The following is a 24,187-nucleotide window of genomic DNA, read 5'->3' on the forward strand; positions in this document are numbered from 1 at the left end:
ACAGGGAGTGTGCAGGCCGCAGGAGTTTTTCACCACAGGATTATGCACATGTTAAGGTCTATAAATCAACCATGTGGGAGTACAGGAGTATATAAATGCATGAAATGGATGAAGGTAGCGAGATTTTTAGTGAAAGTGTGCGCTGACAGGGAGGGGAAGGGGAGTGTTGGGGTTAGTGTGAAGGTTCATCCACACTCTGAATGACTGAAGCTTGCACATTGTATCTGTCACCACTGACACCCCTCTGACATTCTGGGAACAGCGTGTTGGCCCGCAGTTGCTCCCCGGAATCAAGCTCTCATCCGCACTTGTCCAGATCCCAACGCACCAAGTTAACAACTGACCTGATGGACAGAGCGGAGAAACAGCTGCTGCTCTACAAGGTACTGGAATGGAAGACAGCAGCAGGGGGGTCACGCTCCCACTGATGGCCTTACCAGACATGTCAGACTCAGGATGCAGGAATTATACCAGCCTCGAGTGCTGTCATTTCCCAGACCTGACATTTGGCTGCTGTTTTTATATGGTATTTCATGTACTTTATATGTCTATCTAAATGATGGCAGGGTTACGTTAAAGTAGCAATACCACACTATAAAAACAGTTCATTACAACTAAATGTCCTTGAAAAATACACTTGAGGAAGTGTACAGAAGCACTGGCAAGAAAGTGTCAAAAATAAAAGCAGTCATAATCCAGAATGGTGTCTGAAAAAGAAATATTATTATAGAATTGGATCATTGTTATTCATGAACCCAAATGTGAGCAGTATTTAAGTGTTCTAAAAAAAAAAAAAAGACTCCAGTACTAAGTTTGTTTTAGCAAAAATGTATGTGTTTGGGAAGTACTTAGCTTATGACTGGATAAATGAGACTTTAGCTGTATTCACATGGGACTAGTATTACCTTGGGACTTCTAGTTGTAATAATTTTGGAGGTCGTATGCGATCTTAATCCTGTGCAAATCTGCCACGTCCGTACTTTGTCCATATTTCACCAAACACAGAGTGTCGTGCGACATTATTAGTCCCATGCAAATCGGCATCGCTTTCGATTTGAGGTTGTATTTAGGGCTGCCCCCGACGAAGAGTTTTTCTAGTCGGCCAATAGTAATCATTTAGGGCCATTAGTCGACTAGTCACCTTCATATTTACAATATTAATTTGATTATGAAAATTACATATTTTGGGCGGGGCAACACAATGGATTGAATTCAAGGTGTGAGAAAGAATAGTATCAGTAACATTGTTAACACTGTGCTACATTACAGAGAAATACAAAACCGTACTAATGAACCTTCATTAATATAGGCCTATATTTTATCTACAAGTGCACGTCACACACTGAGCGAGCCGCCTGTTAATGACACTGTCGGCAAAGCAGTAATGATTGTGCTAAGTGGCTAATGGGCATGTAGCTACTTCCATGTTTCAGATCATACGTCATGTTTGTAGTCAACCAATGAAGATGAGTTTACATATCACCTTGGGTTCATCCTTCACCTTCTCAAAACGATCCCACACTTTGGATTTCCTGCCCGACATGTTATTAACTAGCCTGTGGAATAACTGCAGGTACCAGCCCTGTTAATTAACGTGACTCCTGTCCGACTGCAGAACGTGGCCACTTCCTGTGTCTGTCCTTTCAAATAAAATTCCCACATGGTCCAGTCATATAGGTTTTGATTTATTTTGACAAGGCACAGCTCCTAACAGAGTTCCGCGCTGTTGTTTTTTGTTGTCGTCGTTGTTGTTGTTTTTTCTGCGACTAAGCGACCAATGAAATCTTGCCAATGAATGACATTTCTGGTTGACTAACATTTGATTGACTATTAGGGGGCGGCCCTAATTGTATTTAGGCTATCTGTTTTCCACATGCGTCGTTTCTGCCTCATTCTGGTCGAAAGTTATGGAGGCTGCATTGGCAATGATAAACAAAAGGCCATGCACATCATATTCAGGGGGTAATGTCAGTAAATTCAGGTAAAACACATACTTGAAGTGCCCAGATAATACTAGTCCTGTGTGAAAAGGTCATTTGATTATACTGCATGAGCTGTGTGAGAGTTCGATGTAGTTTTGCTGTTGCTAAACGTGGTCCCCAATCAGCCAATAAATCCACATGTTTGTTCTCCATGGAGGCGTGCAAGAAAAACAAGGTTTTCTTCACAAATTCAAGGTAGCAGGACACGAACAACTGATTTACAAATGGTTATTTGTGGGTTAAGTATTCCTCTAAATTAACATGAACTTATTAAACCATGAATAATAAAGTTGGTGAGTTTTTTATTTAGATGATTCATTCATTCAAACATTTGCTTGTATTTATATATAAATATCTGTGTATATATATATATATATATATATATATATATATATATAGGCAGAAATATCTGTATCTCCTGTCTCTCTGTCCCTGATTCATACTAGATAAACAGTCAGAAGGGATCAGTTACACAGTGGAACATAAACACTGAAAGCTCCCGTGTTTTATATAGTTTACCCCCTGACCCAGGCGCATTAGTGGGGTCAAAATTTTCACACCTTCGTCAGACCACCCCTGCTCCCCATCCAGAGTGAGGCACTTGTGCTTTGCCGCTTGTGCCCAAGTAGGTTTGTATGTTTTGTTTTTTTTTAAATGCAGCTCATAAGCAAAACATTCATCTATGGTTGCATGTAGCTCAAGCTTCTAAAAACACGTCTGTCTCTCTTTCCCACTACACGGCAGAGCGAGGTTCACTGTTTTCACCCACTGAGGATGAATGATTTCCTGGGAAGGTCTATGTGCGCCAGTCAGTTGACCTGTTTGCAGGGACTGGGGAGGAGGTGGGGGTGGAGGGCTGAAGGGGAGGGTTTCCTAGGAGAGCCTGGCAACGCTGGCTGACTAATGTTGGGCCTCCCGGCTGATCAATGCTGTTTTGGAACCACACAGCTGACAGCAGACAATGAACAACACACTCTGCTAATAGGCCGTGTGTCCTCCACAACACCAAAGAAGAAGAGGGCTCCTGCTATAATGGGGCCTGTTGCTCATGAACTGGGGTCTCAGCAGGGAGACCGGGGACGTGAGGCCAGGAGTCCACGGGCCAGTCTGAGCTGTCGGGCCGCAGACTCAGTACTCTCTATTGAAAGTATCGATTTTTGCAGCTCCTGTAGACAAAAAGTGTTACCCGAAATAAAGACCACAATTCACCTCCTCTTGATCTGGCTAGTGCATCCAGTAAATTTGGAAGTGAGTGAAAGAAAAACACAACTTAATTTTATTTTTTTTATTTTTTAGACATAGCTGTTGGCAGGATGTGTAGGGATGAGGTAATGTTTTGAGGTTAATGTTGGCTATTTAAGATTAATAACTGTAATTTGAAGTTTGAGAAACAAAGTAAACATAAGCCTACAATATACAGAGCTATTTTGTTTAAGAAAGCTAAGGCTATTAACAGTCCCTTGTTATGTTATGTCTTCATAATCATAAGCCAACAGCAAGATATAGCTTCACAGCAAGGTCAAAACAAAATGTTACGCTATTGGCCAGTTAGCTAACTTTGTTTTAGCCTCCAATGTAAATTCATATATTACTGTAAAACCACATCTTGCACTGTATTTCAAAAATGATGGACCAAAGTTGACTCATGTAGCTCTATTACTGTAGGCCTACCTTTTAACATTTTTTGTTCTTCAGTCAATTCTTTCCTTTTTCTTTTTGCTGATCCTGCCCCAGTATCATCCATAACCGTAAAGTATAACATCAAAAATCAAATTCTCTAAAACAAAATCTCCTCCTGTGTCCTTTTAATAGGCTAACGTACTTATCTCTGCAACACTCTGCCTGGGAAAATGTAAACATGGGCTGTTCCAGTATGCCCGCTGTAAATCGTGTCATCTGATTTTACTTCTGATTCCCTATTAGACGCAGGGACAGGCCTTAAGAATAACTACAAAATAGCCAGTCTTCTTGCTGATGCTCTCATTTGCAGCAGTGCCCCCACGAACAGAAATAATTGGAGACCGATGTTGTTGTCTTTATGAGGCCATGGTGTTCATTTCTTTAAGTAGGATTAAGTAGTAGAATGCAGTGGTATCTTCGGAAACTAGACAACCTAAGGCATTTGTCAGTACCAGCCATTTTGACATAGCTTGTCGGGAAGGGGCTTAAGTAACGCTTCACATTTAGGTTAAATTTTGGTGAGGAAAATTTTCAGAGGGATCCCTTGAACTGAAAGATATCTGAATGGAAACGGGTTCCAAGGGTACCAAGGGTTAGGGTTAGGGTTAACCCTCTGTAAACTTGAGAAGGCCTGTTCCTCGTTAATGTTTTGTTTCGTAGGCTCAACTTCAAATTTAAGCTGTATTTTGTCTTTTTAAGGAAAAGGGCAAACAGCCTATTTAAAGAACAGGGAATTGCCTATCATGAACAGATACATAACACATTAAAACAAGATTGTTGTCAAACTCAAAATTTTACCTGTATCTGTACTGGTCTATGCCAGGGGTCGGCAACCTTTACTATTAAAAGAGCCATTATGAGCCAAAATATGAAAAAAGTGAGGCGGCAAAAATTTGAATAAAGGTAACAGCCTATTAAGTCTAAATTAGCCCATCAACATTATGAATAGGTCTAAATGAGCATTCATTAATATGATTTACCACAAGGTAGCTTATTTATTACTTTAACTTTGCAGTGTTGGTGGTGAAAGCAAATGAATCTGTTCATACATTATTAAATCCTCTATTTTCCTCCAAGACTATTCCTCTTTTGGATTCGGAATCCATAGCTAGCCTTGCTAGAGAGACTCCAGGTTAGCCACCGCTACTGAGGTTCAGCAAAATTTAGAGGAAAAAGCTCCAGGTTTTGGATGTATGACACATATTTTAGTTGATGAAACATTAAAACATTTTTTAATTTGATGTATAGGCTACACATTTTTACAGTTATAGAATGAAATAATCACTTTGCTAATAACAATGAATGAAACTCATTTCCAGATAATTTTATGTCAAAGCCACAGGGAGCCACTGAAGAGGGTCTAAAGAGCTGCATGCGGCTCTGGAGCCACAGGTTGCCTATCCTTGGTCTATGCACATCAGATAATTAACTGTAATACTGTATTAACTGGGCGGCACGGTGGTGTGGTGGTTAGCACTCTCGCCTCACAGCAAGAGGGTTGCCAGTTCGATCCCGGGCGTGGGAGCCCTTCTGTGCAAAGTTTGCATGTTCTCCCCGTGTCAGCGTGGGTTCTCTCCGGGCACTCCGGCTTCCTCCCACAGTCCAAAAACATGCAGATTGGGGACTAGGTTAACTGATAACTCTAAATTGTCCATAGGTGTGAATGTGAGCGTGAATGGTTGTTTGTCTCTATGTGTCAGCCCTGCGATAGTCTGGCGACCTGTCCAGGGTGTACCCTGCCTCTCGCCCGATGTCAGCTGGGAAAGGCTCCAGCCCCCCCGTGACCCTCAAGAGGATGAAGTGGTTAGAAGATGAATGAATGAATGAATGAACTGTAAAGCATATCATTAACTCCCCATATTGATGTAGTTTTCAGCTACCACAACAGCCTAAGTTGTGAAATTCTGAAATTCAGTTATGGCTTTTGGTTTTGGTGTGCCACCCTAAGATTTTCAGTGGCCTTATCTGACAGCCCTTATGGAAAATATCTGGGGACACCACTGCTCATTTGCCTTTAATGTGATATACATAAATATATATTTAATATAACACTTTATGTTGATTGAAATCATTGCAGAAATGAGTTTCAGCACCTCTATTAGAGCTTTCCTCTGAGACTTTGGGTTTGTTAATAGATTTAGATTTATTTATATATTTGTGTGTCATTCAAATACCAGCTCGGTTTTAACAGGCTCCAGTCATTTCAAGCCCTGCCCACACCACCATGCAGACCCCGCCTCCCTCTGCGCGGTGAGAAAATGATCAGAGCAGAGAGAGACACGTCTGACGTTTAAACTGTTGCACAGACTCTGTGCTGTCAGTGCACCACCGGAGCTGCGTCTGAGAGGAGGACTTTTCATCACTGTAGGTTTGGAAGCAAAATGAAGCGCAGCCACAATTACAGCTCATCAGACAGCGACCTGGACGATAATGTTGAGGTGGAGAAGGATAGCTGCGACGAAAATGGGTATGTTAACTTTTTAAAATAATTATTATGTCATGTTTAATGGGTGACTTGTGTGTTTCATTTCACTAGGTGCAACATTTCAACTTTATTGCATGTGTATTTTAATTTGATATTTTGCCTTGCTCGATAAACCTCATATTTTTTGTTTCAATGAAAATAAATGTATTGCTGTTTCATTTTTCAGTCAGCTTGATTCCCACGGCTCGATGTCACCCTCCACAACCACCCAAGTTCAAGCCAGAAAAAGGCGCAGAGGGGTAAGTGAACTCATCATCTCTGGTGCCAAGTTGCGTTTGGTAGATCCCACTGTTTCCCTCCCACCTGTGACCTAAATTACACTCTTTATTTTACCAATTTACAGATTATTGAGAAACGGAGACGTGACCGGATCAATAATAGTTTGTCAGAGTTGAGAAGATTGGTGCCAAGTGCTTTTGAGAAACAGGTAATTTGGTCACTTTTCCTTATAGGCAAGCACATATTTTTCCTTAAATGTTTTTTCCATATGGAAACTATTTATAAGTATCTTTAAATAATTTCTTTTTTTTTTTTTTACAGGGATCAGCTAAATTGGAAAAAGCTGAAATTTTGCAAATGACTGTGGACCATTTGAAGATGCTCCATGCATCTGGAGGCAAAGGTAACATAACTTTTGGCTTTTGATAACTAATAAATGAATTCATGTTGTAATTCCCTAATTTAAAAGATAACTATACTCTTGATCATCTGTCTGACCCCTCTGCTTCCTCTCCTGATGTAAGGTTATTTTGAGGCCCACGCTCTTGCTAAGGATTACCGCAGCCTGGGCTTCAGGGAGTGCCTGGCAGAGACAGCTCGCTACCTGAGCATCATAGAGGGTCGGGACGGTACAGACCCCCTTCGTATACGTTTGGTGTCCCACCTCAGCAACTACGCGTCTCAGAGGGAGGTGCACACTGGACTGGAACACTTAGCCTGGGGCTCTGCCTACGGAACTGCCCCTGCCCATCTCCCCCACCCCCTCCTCCTACAACACCCCCAGGGCAGGACACCTGCATCCAGAAGCAACAGTAGCCCTCCCTCCTCCTCCTCTTCCTCTGCTTCCTCTACATCTTCCTCCCCCTCCGCTGAGGCATCTGGGACGTCCAGACTCGGTGTAATGCCCCCCACAGAGACCCTCAGGGTGCCTCCAAACGGTTCGCTGCCCCTCAGTCTGTCTGTGCCAACCTCCAAGCTTTCGCCACCAGTCCTTTCATCCCTCTCCTCACTGTCGGCCTTCCCCCTCTCCTTCGGTGCTTTCCCTCTGGTGTCCCCGGCGGCACTCAGCACAGTGAGCCCCTCCTCCACCCTGTCAAAGCCTTACAGGCCATGGGGCACAGAGATTGGGGCCTTCTGAAGCTAACAACTGGACTGAAGGCAACAGCTGAGCTGTGCCCACCACCACAGACTGGGCAGCACAACCTGCCTCTGTTTTTATAGCAATAAAACACAGGGGAACAAAGCAAACTGATTTTATTTTATTGAAGAATAAATGGGAGTGTGTCATTTCTCTAAAGAAAGGGTTTCTAAATGATTTTATGTTATTCATTGACTAATTTAGTTAACATGCACTGTCTCCAGGCTGAGGACTGATATGATGATGCGACATATGGGCCATAAAGATTTACTGCAAGCACAAATGTAGAGGTACTATTTTGTACACAACATACTGAAACTTCTACATTTGTCGAGCATGGACGTCTGTATTTAACATAATGTAGAGTTACTTAAATCAGTCTGCTTCGTTAGTGGTATGAGAACTCATGAAAATGAATATGCATATTATATGTGCCATTGTTGGTAAACTAACCACTTGAGAATTGGAAAATTGCATTCTTGTATCTATTTGTAATATTTTTGTACCAATAAATTGAGTTAAAAGTATAAAACATGGATTTAAATCACAGTCTTTGTTTCTGTTGCATTTGCTCCTTTAACTCTGCAGAATGTTTTGTTATCATTATATATAATCAGCAGCTATTTTCTACAGTCATGCCACATTTATACCAGCAGCCTAACTGCCCTCCAAGTGATTAATACCTTTTCTTCCCAGATGACATATAATCTGCAGGTGCATTTTTGTTACAGTCCCATAGAAGTTAATCATGAGATAATAAGGTCCCGGTTATTGACTGAAAGGCAATGCCTTCACTGTGTGCCAGGTAAGTAACCAAATCTGAGAGCATTGTTGCCCTTATGAATACCCAGGAAATCATTAAGAGCCAGAGGAAATCCTTTACAATGTTGCCCTGACCTCACCAGCCTGGGTTGGTCTGAAACGGAGACAATAGTGTGAACAGGATGGGGACACTGGGGGAAAGCGGTTAAAAAGTAACAACAATACTCAAGACAGCTGGACCAGTAAATCACTGTTCAGCTCCACGGTGTTGTTTCTGACAGATTTTTTTAGGGGTTCACACTTTTTATAATTACTTACTTTTATCCATCCACGCAGCAACTCAGGCTCCCAGGAGAGGCAGTCTTTGATTTGTTCCATGAGAGCTCAGCCCGCGTGCTATTAAAGAGGAACTACGCCTACTTGCAAAATCCATATATGTTTTTTTTGTGTCTAAGACAGTCCAAAAATATTAGTAAACATGACCAACTCTGCAAGATCCAGAAACTAGAGTGCAAAAACTCATATTTGTGATGTTATAGGGTGCAAAGTTTGGAGCTGCTCCATAGACAATGAATAGGCAAAGATGTGATGAATGACACTGAGAGCAGCCAGGGGAATGTTCTGACTATATGGGTACATTTTGTGTTTCAGAGCCAAGAACACTACAATAGCATTACCATTCATTGTCTATGAAGCAGCTCCAGACTTTATACCCTATGACATCACAAATACTAGAAGTCTTTACTTTTACTTACCGTTGAAATATCAGTCAGTTTAAAGCACGATACAGAAAGATGTTGGTGTTGATTCTCAGACATCCAGGTCATGGTAATCGTAAGTGCTAGTCTATATCATAGGCAACTGCAAGTTTCTTGAAGGTGTTTTACCTCTCATCTAAGAGGTTTCTTCAGCTCTGGGTTCTTTCGAATTCCTGTACCAGTCGAAAGGTATTTTTCCCAAATTGTTAAGCAAAATGTCGGTGAAGATTCTGAGTCATCCAGGCCATGGTATTCTAAGTCCTATATCATAGGCAACTGGACTTGCTTGAGTTTCTTGATGACATTATGGTTCTTGGATGAGAGGTGAAACATCTTCAAGAAACTCAAGCAAATCCAGTTCCCTATGATATAGCACTTAAGATCATGATACATAAAACTATTTGTATTTGATGCTCTGAGGGATGATGATTGACACAAAAATGAGGCTGTTTCAGATCAATTCCAGATCAGGATTCACATGAGAAGATGAAACTTAAATCATCTTTTTTTATTGTAGATTCAATCTGAGGTTTTCTTGTTAGTTAGTTTGTTTGCTTGTTTTTTTGTTTTGTTTTTGTCATTATATGTCCTCAATGTTTGCATTCCGCTTATTATGAACTTCTGCCCTACTTTTGGATCGGTGTGAGCTCCAGCTTTGCTTTTTTTTTCTTTTAATCTACCACTGCCACCTAGTGGACAAACTTTGTCCTACACATGTCCGGTGGATAATCATGGATTCATTTTAGATGTTTATTAGTCTAACCCTTGAAGAATAAGCCTGACTATATTTCAAATAATGCAAAAAAAATTGAGAGCAAATTCAATTAATGTTTGTACTTTCTCTTGTAGCCAGAAACCAGAGAAGTAAGTCTCAGACTTGTGATGTGATGGTGTATAAAGTCTGGAGCAGCTCCATAGACAATGGATGGGAGACTGGTTTTATGGACCCATAAATACTCATACTCTGACTATTCCCCTGGGTGTGTCATCTATAGCATTTTTACCAGTTCATTGTCTGTGGAGCAGCTCCAGACTTTAACCCTATGACATCACAAATTTGAGTTTTAGCACTCTTGTTTTGGCATTTGTGAGAGAGTTGTTGATGTTTACAAATATTTTGGGACTGTAGGACTGACATGTATGCATTCTGAAAATGGGAGAACGCATTAGACTGAAACATGAATGAAAAATCAACTAGGGGACGACGGTGATTCTCAGGATGTGTAGATAACTGGTTCTTTTATTTGGCAGTTTACATTTTCCCTCCTCTTGTAGCACACAAAAGTATTAGATGGTGCATGCCATGTTCACAGAACCTCAAACCTTTATTCAGCAAAGCTTTCACAGAGAAATATATGAAGGGAGTAACACAAGCAGCAGAGGATGCAGGCAGATATCAGTGGTACTGTATATTAAAAAGAGACTAGTTCAGTGTGCTGAATGTAAAGCATCCTGCATCCGTTCTCCATCTAACCCCCTAAAGAGAGCAGAGGCTAGTGATGCCTTGTGGTAAATTCGCGTTCACACACACCCACACAGACATACGTTATGTTCACACTATCAATATCAAGGTGGGAGCAACGGCACATTCCACTGTCCAACACATAGTACCAGTATGGTGTCATAACATTCAAGAGCTTAATGCCCAAATACTGTGTATGTAACAGAGCTATTGATTTTGGCCAAAGATGGATTGATTGAGACATGGCGTTGTCAGGGTAAGTGGGAATCTGTGAGTGTATAAACAGATGCTCCCGGTGGGCAAAGACATTCTCAATAACAATAAAGCACCTATCAAGTTCATTATCAAGCTCATGTCAGAGGAGGTGGACACTTTATGGATCTGTGGCGTACTGTTAGGTTCAAAGCGTGCGTGTCGAGAGAATGAGTGGGTGTGCGTGCGGAAGATACTGTTGGGATACGTCGATTGCTCGAGGAGGAGCCTGCAGTGTAGGTACACCAACCATCATTCTTCACAAAGACACAGAAACATCATCATCATCATCGTCATGACATCATCAGGAAACATTGCAAATGTCAGTCTACAGCCAACTCACAACACCAACAGCTTTCACAAGAAAATGGTTGTAGAGTCAAATTTCAAAAACTGAAACGTTAATCAATCACAAACCAAATGTTTGAAATTGTACAGTGCAGTACAGTACAGTCTTTGTATTGTACTTCACCTACCATCATAGATAGATAGATAGATAGATAGATAGATAGATAGATAGATAGATAGATAGACTTTAAGAAAAAGTATTTACAAAATAAAAGCCATATTCCCACATTTTCTCTAAGGTCAACAAATCCATTCAACTCTCAAGATGGGTGTAAGTGATGTTTGTATCCACTGATAATACTGATAGAAGTGAGTACTGGTGGTGCGGCGTGTTGTGATGTGGTGCTGAGGTCCTTGAACCTCTTGGCCTCCAGGGTTGGGTGTCTGTTCTGAGGGTGGGGTGTGGGAGGGGAGGCGGGGCTGGATGGAGGGATGTTGATGGACCATGGAAGTCAGGACTTGTGTGAGGCTCATGCTGTCAGCTCTTCCCTCAGCTCTTCCCTCAGCTCTTTGTTCTTGCGCACCACAGCTGCACGTCTCTCCTGAAAACACCCCAACAACAGAGAATGATAAGTCATCTGGGCCTCCTATCAGACAGATCTAGATTTTGAAAATAGATGTTTTGCTATTTAGATCAGCTAAGCCATTTCACTTTGGATCACCCTGATCCAGATGCAAACTTTTTAAGATGACCAAATCCAGACAAGCAGTGCTCTAAATGAGACTACACATTACAATGTAGGCAGTCTGCCAACAAACACCACAGTTATCACGTATCGCCGCATGTGCCACAGATCTTTGAGATAATAACTTATATTATTTCGGGGATTATTTAATGGGGACAACATTCTTTTTCTTTTTCTTTTTTTAAATTTTACTGTATAGAGAGGCTTAATATGTAGCCCAATGTCTATTTTATCTACTTAATTTAAAAAGACTGTTCAGAAAAATCAAGTGCCAAATATAAATAAATATAGGCTATATATATTTGACTTATTTCAACTACATTTTGTTCCTGAAATCCACCCTGAATCCACCCTTCTGCTGGGATCAGGATAATCCTGAATTTTTGGATCAAAGGTATCACAATCCTTTTAGAAAGTTCTGAACAAAATGTGCTGAAGGTTTTACCCCGATGGATTACTCTATGTGATCTAATTCGATTTCAGAGTCCATTTTGTTTTTCGTTTGAAAATCCATTTTCAAAATTTGATCTGATCCAACAGCCAAAATGCAATCAGATTACTTCTGAGCAACTGGGCGCTGGTGGTGCCACGCCCAAACTTAATCATACTCAGTTTAAAGATGCAGTGGCGTCACCGAAAGGTGGCCAGGGGGGCCACCACCACGGCCACCCTGACACTGTCTCTGGCTTCCCTCCTGGCCCCCATTTGGAAGTCACATATGCATAATATGAGAGGCCACAGTGTGGTGTTTGGGGTTTTTTTTCACTTGAGAAGGCTTGTAGCCAGTAACTGTTTTGCTGCTTACAATGAATGTACTCCTTCAGATTAGCTGTATATCTATCTTTTAAAAGAAAAGGACAACCATTTTATATGAAGAACAATGAATTGCTTAACACATTTATATCACATTAAAACAGGATTGTTGTGGAACTTAGAATTTTAACTCTACTGGCATTAGATCATTAGCAATATTTACTGTAACATTAGAAAACCAAGTAATATGCAGTTCCTTAAATCTCGCACTGGCATAGTTTTCAACCAGCTTAAATACTTAAACAGCATAATAGAATTCCTAAAATTCAGTTATGGCTTTTGGTTTTGGTGTGTCACCTCAAGATTTTCTGTGACCCCATCTGGCCACCCCTTAGAAAAATTACTGCGGGCACCTCTGTGAAGTTAGAAACAAAGAAAATGTTTTGTCATTTCTCACCTTCTCCTGTAAACGCTCAATCATAGCTGCCAGATAGGCTTCACGGTTCTCCTTGATCTGCTCCATCTTCATCTGGAGCTTCTCCTCGGCCATCTTGCTGAAGTTGCTGTTCTCTTCCATGGCCTTTAGCAACACGTCCCTCTCGTGGTCTCGCTTTTCTGCCAAAGCCCTCAGCACCTGGGCCTCCTGATACTGAAAACGCACGACAAAGAAATAATAGACTGATTAATTCTAAATTATTCAAAATCTAAAATGTATTTTGTTTTCCATTATAAACATCTAAAGTCATTTCAAACAGGTGAAATACTCACCTTCCTCCGGTCCTCAGCAGCCTCCAGTTTCTTCTCAATGTCCTCTAAGGAGATGTCCCTCTTAGGGGGCGAGGGGAGGTTGTGGGCTACATCTGACACCGGAGAAGGCGTCTTGAGGATCACCTCAAAGGCCTGGCCAGAGGCTCGCTTGTTTATGGGTTTCACCTCCATGTCTGTAAATCACACAATTATGTTCATGACACCAGCAAAATCGATGTCCAATAACACGATAAATCACTCTGACAATATGTCATTATTATGAACGTCTGTATTTACAGGGCAGATAAAGCATCCATCTGTTTGATCCAAAAGAAAATCAATGTTCAGGTTGATCCATACCTTCAAACTCACACATGAGCTTGTTGTTGTTGCGTGACTCGTTGTAGAAGCAGGAGCAGATGAGGGAGAGGACAGACAGCTCCTTCATCTTCTCTTTGTATGCTGTGGGAATATAAACACACCATGCTGTGAAGTCTCTCCCATGAAAACAGTGAAACAGATCTCATAAGGTTTCCTCACCATCATATATCACCAATTCGGAAATATACTTGAGATATTATTAAGATATCACAAGAACAGATAGGAAAATTTCCTCAATAAAACAATTAGCATTAGATGACCAGTGCGCCTAAATGTACCCAAGAGCCCTATTTGATTGGATGAAAGTATTCTCTAAGTATTTGTGACTCATTTCAATCAAGAAATCAGAGTGTCTTTTCATAAGATAAGATCTGGTCAAGTTTTTCAATTTCCTGTTGACCCCTCAGCTGTTTGCCCTGTGGCATGATCACAATAATACGCAGCATCTGTCTACCTCATTGAGTGCTGCTGTCATAGCTGTCAAACACAGCTGATAAATGATTCTGACTTTTTTTTTAATAGATCTGGGGTAAGATGTGCTTTCATCACTGTCTTACTGACTATTTTTAATCTCATCTGCAAATTCTGTCCCTTTCTCCATCCTCTCTCTTCTCGTGTATTTGTCAAAGTGCCCACCTGGCTGTCCAGAGAGGACTACAGATTGTCAGTGCTGCTAAGCCTTCTGCTGCAAAGGCCAGTGTGAGAAGCGGCCCCTTGCTGCAGGGCTGGCCTGCCTCCCACCCTGCCATGCACCTGTCTCCTCCACTGCCGCTCTGCCACCACGCACGCCTCAATAAAGCAAGTGCACGTCCTGCTGTATTTTATGATCTAATTTGCTTATATTGAAGCACCACTAATGTTTTAGATACGTACACAGAGGCTGAACAGCACCATGAAAACAAATATGCTAAATGCCTGGCCTACAACAATAACTGTCCATCAGAGGAGATGACTAATGCAGGCCACAGTCTTATCTCTACGATTCAGTGTGCTTACTCCTACCACTAATTTATATTTGCTCATATGCCAATGGGGTATTTTTACAGAATAAATGGCAGCACATCTGTCACAGCTGGTGATGCATCCCAGGCAAGACATAAGGGGAGCTACAGGCACGAATAAAAGGAGCAATCCTAAATAAATGATCGCGTTTATGAGACGTTTAAGGTACAGAATCACGTTTTAAATTAATCAGATTCAGCTATGCAGGTGTAATAATAGCAAAGTAATGTAAAAGTCAGACGGATGAAGCCCTCTCTGCTTTGCTGTCGGCTAAATGGTCGGCAGCACAGCATCTTGGGTGGGGTCCGTCTGCATTATGCTGCATGTTGGGGCCGCTGTGCCATGAACCGCAGGTGCGGCGTTGTAAATAAAGCTGTCGGGGGCCAATCCGTGATATCTAATTATAATCTGTCACACAATATATGATCAAAGCAAATGAGGACTAACACATTAACGCAGATGAGGATAATGAAGGAGATATTTCAGTAACCTAATGACGGAGGATGCTCAGATTCTTTTTACCAGGCTCCTGTGCAGAGACAATAGCCTCACAGCCGACTGAGAAATATAAAGATATCATTGTTGCGGTCATTACAAAAAAGAGAAAATTTCTAAGAGGAGCCATTACAGAAGCACGACTACCTAGACAATACCGGGCCGACATGAGCTCTACACAGAACAGGTCTGACACAGGTCCATCAATCCATCCACACATCCACCCACGCACCGTTTTAAACATGATCAGTCTCAACACGCTTACCGCTTGCTGTTTTGGCCATGGCTGATGTATTTCTCCTCAGAGGATGCTGTAGCTCTGTTCAGGTGAACGGTGATGCTGCTTAAGGCACTGAGTCAGCGAATAGTCCGGGGTAGGATCGGATGGCAAACAGGAGGTGGGCACGCACGGGAGCGCGCAGGCAGACCCTCCTCTTGTCCTCTGACGCGCCAGAGCGGCTTTTCAGCATCCTATGTGACCATATAGCCTACTTAAAGCTGGCGATTCAAGCGCAGACACACAGGGAAGTCGATAATTATGTTCTCCAGACCGGACACTTAAAGACTTGTGTTTCACAGGATGCACATATATGAGAGAAGCTGATCCCGCACTGCAGCAAACATGTTTATGCCACTTAAAAAAACAAAGGATCATCTTATCTTGCAATTTGTGATCAAATAAACTAATGCGGACTCATTTTCAGAGCCAGTGTGTGGTGAATTGTGACTATGTCGCCTACTTGATATTAGAAATGAGGCTTGCTGTTAGTCAGACCGTCCAATTTAAACTTTGACGTCATCTTACGTCAGTGTTGGCCTGCAAAGACTAAAAGCGTGGAGTAGGGTTATAACTTTGACTAATATCTTCCAAAATAACCGGTGTATCAAAATAGATAGCCTATTTGTAGGAATTCAAGTTGAATCCAGTGACCGAAGTTCTTTACAGCAGTGTTGTTTACTGTTATTAAAGTATCCAAAGCAAAATTAATCAAGAGGTACACAGGCTGATCTAAAGACTAGGTGTGGGAATCACCAGAGGATCTACCATACGGTATTATCACGATTTTAAATATGTTGCAAAATGTTTAGTATTGCCCTGTGATAGTCTGGCACCTGTCCAGGGTGCACCCCGCAGGATAGGCTCCAGCCCCACTGCGGTCCCTAACAGAGTATAAGCGGTTATGAAATATGAATGAGTGATTGAATCAGTGTTCAGTATTGCACTAAAATATGTTGCGATATATTGCGATAAATTACCTTTCTTCAACTGTAAATTATGTGGCCTGAATAAGCAATTGATTGTATTATTTTAGTTGGCTACCCAAAGTTTAATTTGTATTTGTAATATTCATAAATTGTGTAATTTAAAAAATCAATACAATATTGCCATACAAAAATATCTCGATACTATACTGTATCGATTAAAGACAGGCAGATGTTCTCGAGCAGGCATAAGTTTAAAGCAAAGTATGATATCTGTGTTTATCAGCCACACTCATACCTCAAAAGGGATCCTCCCCAAGACTTTCCTGTTATTTTTAGAGTGGTCTGCAGTGGTCAGGATGTTGCTCATGCTGCAACAAACCTCCTGCTTCACACATAGTGCTTCTTGCACTGAGAAATAGCTGTAGGATGTGAACCTGTGCCACTCTGGTGAGCCAGAACACAAAACAAACAACTTCACACTGCATGAGGATTTAGTGGTTTTAATACATTCAGTGTCTTTCACCCTTTTACCCTTACATTTAGTGACATTTTGTTGCAGTTTTTAGGTTCTGAATGAAACTTGTAGAAAAATTAGAGAGGCCTAATTGTAAGAAAAACAATGCAACATAAATTCTGTATAAAACACACTCCAAATGATACATATTTTTTTAACAACCATACACCATTCATCATCACCAGTTTACAGTTTCCATGAAATATTTCTAGACAATGAGATGATTTTGTTACAGCACCGTTGTAAACATAGACTCCCTCAAAGTCATCAAGTTCAGGTTTTATTGAAAAGAAACTTCACATGTTGTAAAAAACAAAGGCAGCCTTAAACATGACGTATTTCCTTTAGGTTTTGGCCTCTTGTCCACATGCAAACAGTTTTAGGTCACTAAAAGAGAGATGTAATGATGTAATCTCCTCTGTAATCTCCAAACATTTTTTTGTGAGCATTGCTTGGTCCAAAGACTACCTCACATTTACACTATTGCTGTACCACTTCCCTGACGAACAGAGGTGTCTGCTCCACCTTATATTACTTGGTTGGCCTCAACATTTGAGGTTTAAAGCCCATCAGAAATTGTGGTTTTGAATCAGGCCTGGTCAAACCAGCAAATGATGGGACACTTTTCAGGGTGGGATTGTCATCAGTTAGGAATGAAAGACAGACATTTGCATGTCCAGAGCATCACTTGTGTCTTCAAGTGAGCTCCTCCACCCTCATATCAAGGGAAATAAACTGCAATAAGATCTCTAAGTCCTAAGTTAAATACAAAAGTGAAATAGTCCAGGCTGGTTTATAAGGACAGTGTCAAAGAATAAAAGTCATTGCAATATTTCAAATTTTAATCTAGAGGTATTAAAGGTATGGCTATTTGTGAGCAGGAAAGAATGTTTAAAAAATGTTTAAAGCTGAGTTATTGCATAGCACCATGTTTTCAGGAGAGGGTACCCAGAATTTTATGAGTGCTTGCAATAGCCACAAACTACTTTGGCCTTCAGCTGCTTCTTGATGTAGTGAGCAACCAGAATCTGAGGATGTTTTTGGTAACCGTGAAGAACCTCATGAGAGCTGCTGAGCTGATCCCCCTTCAGCCGATCCAGTAATGCCACACAAACCACAGCCGCTTTACAAAGAAACAAAGAAACATTCTCTCGGTAAAGAAACTCAGCGAGGTGTGAGGACAACTTGAAGTGTTTCGACACACTGAAGTCAACTGGTCAACTATAATATAATGCTGGTGTTATATTTTCTTACCTCGTAGACCGCTCAGCTTGCACATAGCAGCAAAAACTGATGACTCCATTTCAATATTGCAGATTCCTGCTTCACTGGCTTTTTTGAGGTAGTCCTTTTTATCCTCCTCAGTGTAGGAGCAGAAAGCTCCATCCAAACGAGCTTGCCCTGAGTGATTGATCAGACAGAGCAGAAAGACAGAAGAAATGGTTAAAGATGAACATTTGAACATTATAACTTAAGTACTTACATGTACAAGTACGTACATGTGGGTGAAAAATATGATGAACGCATCAGTTTGTTTTCAAAATCATACCTTCATAGAAATCCAGTGTACACATGGTGTTGCCAATCACTGTCTCAAACTGGTTCAGCTCCTCGCCACACTGCAGCAGCTCCTCAGCCAAGCTTTGGTCCAGATCAGTATCGCGCACCACCGTCTTCCCCAGGATCACCTGCTCAAACTTGGGCTGGAAGGTGGCATCCATGGACTGCTTGGTGACGACAACTGTGCCAGGCTCAAGCCCTGGAACCAAAAATTGGCGAGTGAGATAAACAATCATTTCTAGTCTGAATGTACAGCTTCAACTAAAAAGCACTTTTCATATAACACACTGAACTGGTATAGACTGTATTAAATCATACGCATTGTGTATATTTTCAAATTTAAAAACATCTAAAGAAAGATTTCATATTCTGAAATCTGGAAAAAATAGCATCATGGGCAAACAGCAACTAATTGTAAAAAGTCATATTAGATGAAAGTGCTCTAAAACCTAAGGGACTTTTAGCTCTCTCTAGTGGTCAAACTAAGAAAAGGTGCTCAAATATCATCCACTATGACAAGCACATTTGACAACACAGGGAATCCAAGTCAAGTAATTTTCTCTTACATAGGTTCATTGACAGATTCAAGAGGAACGTAGCATCCTTATAGAGTGTTAGCAGTATTTATGGTTTGATAATGCAACACATGAATAATCACAAATATTATCAGGCATTCAGGCAACAAAAGATATTGGTAAATATGAAGCTTACCTATTCCACCTGATGTCCCAATGCGTATAACTGTAACATCTGTGCAATGTGCGTGATGGAGGAGCTTTATTAGCTCATGCAGCATTATGGCAATAGATGGTATGCCCATCCCATGCTGCAAAATAAAGCACCGACATGTCACACACACTTTTCACATCTATGTAGTTTTGTAATAGAAGTTTACTAAGTACACAGATTATTAAGATTACTACTATTTTATAGCGTAGGATCTGTTTACAATATACAAAAGTGTCATGATAGGCGTTACATACACTGACTGACAGAACAGGGCCGACTTTGTACATGGCATAGCGGTCTGTTCCAGCACAGATGTTTGGATACTCTGATTTCGGGTCTTCCATACCGAGCTCAGCAGCAATGTACTCAGTGAATGCTTTCATTCTGCGAGGACTGCCCCCAACACACACAAACTGAAAGAAATCACACACACACATACAAAAACATACATACATAAGAGCAGAATTAAGATCGTTATGAAGGTGTGTGTTTTTTCATGTTATAAGAATAGTTACTTTGACGTCACCAAACATCGCTGGTAGGTTGTGAGTTCCTGTTCCTAAAGCAAAGTGGTAGAGGTTGTCATCTTTCAGTCCACCCAGGTAAGGGTTGTGCACATAACTAGAGGAAGAATAAGAGATTTCAGAGCGTCAGTTCTAGTCTGATAATCAGACTCAATTGCCATTCTGTTTTACTTCATTCATTAAATGGCTGAATAAATCTGAGATGTGGGCTACTCCATGTAGCATCAATTCAACCAAATCTGAAATACATATTTTCTCACTTGATTGTGTGATACAGAGATGCAAATAAGTAGAATGTGTGTACAGTGACAGTGCATGATATGTATGTGTTAAAAACAGTGTGCATTTTAGCTGTAAAAACATAGCCTAGTCTATAATGGAAGTAAGAGGATGTTTTGGTGACGGTCTGTGGTAACAAAACTGTTGATGTTTCTGGTTGAGTCTGTTGGAACAGGTTGTGCAGGGTCAGCCCTTTCTCACCTACAACATGTCAAGTCCTGCCACTTAGTCATTTCAGCATCAGATACCAATGCGCAGAGGCATCTTTTGCCATGGTATGATAACACTGGGCGGCAGCTATGCCTGATGCTTCCAGCTCCAGATACTGACTTACAGTGACACCTTTTTTGCAGTGGGATGATATGCACTGAGCAGCAGCTATTTCTGATTCAGCTGGACAACACCGTAACAGCAAGAATGTCCCTACAGGCTTGACTTTCATCCCCAAGCCTACTGTTCGTTTTTCACCTGTAACCAAAAGTCAGTAGATTTATTTTAACAACATAGTGCGCTAGCATGTGTCGCATGCTATGTCATATGACCTGTGTCACATAACGTTCATAGGAACTGTACTTATTTGAAGCTAAACTATGATATTTTGTTTGAACCTAACCAGGGACTTTGTTGCCTAACCTTAAGGAAATAAAGGTAAAAATGAAGTGTTTTACTTGCGTAGCAATTTTATTTTGAAAAAGACGTATGCACATAATGAGCAGAAACTGTATACTTCCTGTGAAAGCGGAAATATATTTTGAAAAGACACAGTGCATGTAACGAATGTCAACTGAGACACTGTCTGTGAACGTCCAAAACCAACACAAGAGGCTACCTAGCACGTCATATATGACATTTAGGTCCACTGACAAAGTAGCTGTATTTGATGAGTTGGGATGAGAATGTGTTGGCAGGGTGTGATGGGTCTGCACTGACTTCAGTGTTAAAAGTTGTCATCAGGACTATTTTCAACTAATTAAAAAAAGGGGCCCAGATTAAAACTGTTGGGAAGTTTGTGTGTCATTGCCATTGATGTTAACAATTATCAGTTTATGCAGTACTCCTGGTACAGTCTAACACCACAGTGCTGCAATAAATCCTTCATGTGAGTTGTAATGTTCAGTTTTTGTAAAGATTGTTTGAGAAAGACGTCCATTCAACTGTATGGACATACTGGAGGATGTAGTTTGTGGTGCAGGTTCCCCTCAGGGCTGAATACTGGTTAGTTTTATAATCAGGTAAAGTGTAACGACAATAGAGAAAATTTGCCTGTGAGAACAAGTCCAGAAATAGCCAAAATACTTGTGGCTTAATGGAGGATTTTATGATTGCAAAACCGGTCAAGTCCTGTCATGTCACACCTGTGATCTTAGAGCAGCCTTTAACAATGACATTTAGACTGTTTCTGTCTTTCAATGCGAGGCTGTGAAACCAGCAGATAAACCAGCAGATTCCACAGTTTCATTGTGAATAATGCTTTCTTGGCTGCATCTCTTTTGGTATGTCTAAAATCAATTTTCAGCTCCTTAGTTTTAGATACATTTAAGTCCAAGAAAATATTGCCACACCAAGAGATAAAATCCAAAAGAGCTTTCCCATGGTCTGATTCTGATCCACGGAGGAGGGACAGCAATGCGGTATTGTCCAAGACTTTGACCAAGTAGCTGCCCTCCTGGGTGCTCCTGCATTCATTAGTGTACATACTAAAGTAACGGTAAAGAACACATCCCTGTGGTGTGCCAGTGGACAAAGCTAGAGAGTCTGAGAGACAGCTATTTACAGAAACCCTCTGTTCTGTTAGTTAAGAAGTCCAATATCCATAATACAAGCTGGTGGGGCAGATTAAAGAACAAGTATCAACTTCTCAAGACAGAGATGAGGCTGCATTGTGTTGAATGCTGATGAAAAGTCTGCAAATAAAAGCCTAGTGTGGGCCTGTGGCTTTTCCGAGTGCTTAAATAGGTTGTTGAGTTTAAAAAGCTTGGCGTCCTCCACACCTTTGTCTGCCTGATAAGCAAACTGCAGTGGATCAATTTCTCCATCAGCATGTTCTTAATAACAATCTCAAAGATCCTCATGCACGACTGGTCTAAAACCACTGGACCATTGGACCATTAAAAGTAATTACTCACACAGGACCAACATTTTCTATGGGTATGCTGGACAGTGAAATTAAATAGGGCAGAATAAATGACTGGTGTAGCCACATTCCTGTCATTAAGTCCTGTCACACCCAGAAGTTTCCTAATTTACCTTACAGCATATTCTGAGTCATAGAGTGTCAACACATTGAGAAGCTTTTGAACAACTTTTAAATATTAGTTTGGGATAGTGGAACTTCTCACCTGCTGCATGACGCGTCCTTTGGATTCATCTTACTGGAAAAAAAGGTGACAATATTATTATATGACTGAGAGCAAAACCAACACCTGAACGTTATAATTACAATCTGGGATGTAACTTATATTAAAACCTTAAATGTGGTGAGGAATTAGCCTTACCTAAAACTCAACTAATACACTTTTTTGTCCAATTCAATAAGCTTTATTGGCATGACATTTCATGTATGTTGCCAAAGCACAATTACAGTTTAGGACAGTAAAAATTCATAAATGTAAATGTATTAATACAAAACTCTAGACATAAATTTAAAAATTTGAAATTTTTAAATTAAAAATACCCAATAGATAATTAAATATTTACCTTTGTGATCAGCAAAGCAAGTCAGAAAACTACAACACAAACACCACACAGTTGTTTACTCCTGGTATGTTGTTGCTCGACTGAAGGTTCCTGTTTGCGACAAATCAGTTTCTAAACACCTGACGCCAAACCCTCCACAGTGACGTGACGTCCAGCAAGTCACAACCATCCCAAGCATCATGGGATGTAAGCGCTAACTTCTCCCAGTCACGTATCTGCGCTACAAAACAGCAGATTTTACCACATTACCACACGCATTGATGACAACAGAGAAAACCACAGGACACAGGATCTGTCATAAACCCATCACTCCATCCACCCATACATCGAGATTAACATTTCCAGTCTGAACACACTTGCTCTTTTGGCCATGGCTGATGTATCCTCAGGTGTGAGGTGATGCTGCTTCAGGTGCAGAATCAGCAAACAGACCGGGGTACGATGGATGGCACACATGAGGTGGGCATGCGCGGCAGTGCGCAGGCAGACACTCCTCTCGTCTTCATACATGCAAAGTGGTTGTCAGCATCCTGAGTGACCATATAGAGCTAAAGCTGGAGATTAAAGTGTAGCAGGGGTGGAACTTTGAATTCAAAGGTGGGATGGGCTAAATTCTGCGGAGGGCTCTAGTTTTTTTTCTTCATAATTTTGATACGCCCTCCTCAGGAAATCAATGGTCATAACAAAAATATTTTATAGAGCAAAACAGCAAAAAGAGATGAAATTGATCAGTATATTGAAAACCCAACTGAAAGAATATTTAAGAATTTAAACGCATGCTGTCCAACCCAGTGGACATGTGAAAAACTCTTTAAAAAGTGCATGTTTAAAAACAATGCACTTCATAATTTACTTATGCATAAAGAGGAATAAAACACTCAAACAAATCTTGACTGAGGTCCTAATAATTCATGTATGAAAGGGTTAAGCCCTCAAAAATGTAAACAAGTCATTAGACTCACAAGTTAGTCTTTAGACGCTTTGCTTAACTAAATCAGAAGCAGCCAGTGATCTCTGATTGTCTGGTGGCGAGACTAACAAGTCATTTATATTTGAACACAGGTATATTTGTCTCTTGCAAGAAAAAGATCCTGATCTCAATGAGATTATCTAATGAAATAAAAAGTTGTTTATATAAAAATGAGGGAATATCTTGTGGAGAATTGGTGTTCATCCCTCCATCAGAGTTTGACAGACTTGGCACAGAGCACTGACACTGTTCTGAAAGCTCAAGGGAGCCCGACTCCATACGAAGACACTTTATGTTGACTAACTCATCTGTATTGCAGCACATCTCATAGGCTACATTACTGCTTCATTCTGTAATTTATAATTCATTCACCTCTCCATTTTCTACATTCTACATTCTACTGCCTATCTCCTGTTGGGGCAGCAGTTCCCGCTGAGTTACAGGCACAATGAATGATTTCCAAAAAATAAAAACAGGCCTACTTTGCATGAAGTACAACAGTCGTGGACTGACTGTGCTAGTTTGAATTAACGTTTTAAAAATAACAGCAGTTAAAAA

At 40.8% G+C, this 24,187-nt stretch overlaps 3 protein-coding genes across 6 annotated transcripts in view; 1 reads left to right on the forward strand and 2 right to left on the reverse strand.

Annotated features, from left to right (window-relative positions):
- upp1 (uridine phosphorylase 1) overlaps nucleotides 1-24,187 on the reverse strand; it is a 189,958-nt gene that overhangs the window by 159,760 nt on the left and 6,011 nt on the right. Inside the window, exons 1-8 of one of the 4 annotated variants that reach the window (XM_049584710.1) lie at nucleotides 22,660-23,004; nucleotides 22,302-22,330; nucleotides 19,675-19,780; nucleotides 19,414-19,572; nucleotides 19,142-19,256; nucleotides 18,420-18,629; nucleotides 18,125-18,271; nucleotides 16,886-17,993 (exon numbers count right to left, since the gene is read on the reverse strand). The exons of 1 other annotated variant lie outside the window; for it this stretch is intronic. In XM_049584710.1, the coding sequence (XP_049440667.1) occupies nucleotides 17,827-17,993; nucleotides 18,125-18,271; nucleotides 18,420-18,629; nucleotides 19,142-19,256; nucleotides 19,414-19,572; nucleotides 19,675-19,780; nucleotides 22,302-22,330 (933 nt within the window). In that variant the 5' untranslated portion in view covers nucleotides 22,660-23,004 and the 3' untranslated portion in view covers nucleotides 16,886-17,826. Of the gene's footprint in view, nucleotides 1-16,885; nucleotides 17,994-18,124; nucleotides 18,272-18,419; nucleotides 18,630-19,141; nucleotides 19,257-19,413; nucleotides 19,573-19,674; nucleotides 19,781-22,301; nucleotides 22,335-22,659; nucleotides 23,005-24,187 lie in introns of those variants that run through there. 2 more of the 4 variants (XM_049584709.1, XM_049584707.1) reach the window with 2 other exon arrangements.
- LOC125893794 (hairy/enhancer-of-split related with YRPW motif protein 1-like) lies at nucleotides 5,970-8,007 on the forward strand. The gene is made up of 5 exons (XM_049584711.1): nucleotides 5,970-6,129; nucleotides 6,314-6,386; nucleotides 6,491-6,574; nucleotides 6,688-6,769; nucleotides 6,891-8,007. The coding sequence occupies exons 1-5, from the start codon at nucleotides 6,044-6,046 to the stop codon at nucleotides 7,502-7,504; spliced, it is 939 nt and encodes a 312-aa protein (XP_049440668.1). The 5' UTR covers nucleotides 5,970-6,043; the 3' UTR covers nucleotides 7,505-8,007.
- On the reverse strand, nucleotides 10,236-15,617 carry stmn2a (stathmin 2a). Its single transcript, XM_049584712.1, has 5 exons — nucleotides 15,416-15,617; nucleotides 13,633-13,734; nucleotides 13,294-13,466; nucleotides 12,983-13,174; nucleotides 10,236-11,628 (listed from the first exon to the last, which is right to left on the reverse strand). Exons 1-5 carry the CDS (start codon nucleotides 15,432-15,434, stop codon nucleotides 11,557-11,559), a joined length of 558 nt encoding a protein of 185 aa, XP_049440669.1. The 5' UTR covers nucleotides 15,435-15,617; the 3' UTR covers nucleotides 10,236-11,556.

Source organism: Epinephelus fuscoguttatus, linkage group LG8 (assembly GCF_011397635.1).
Source record: "Epinephelus fuscoguttatus linkage group LG8, E.fuscoguttatus.final_Chr_v1".
NCBI lineage: Eukaryota > Metazoa > Chordata > Actinopteri > Perciformes > Serranidae > Epinephelus > Epinephelus fuscoguttatus.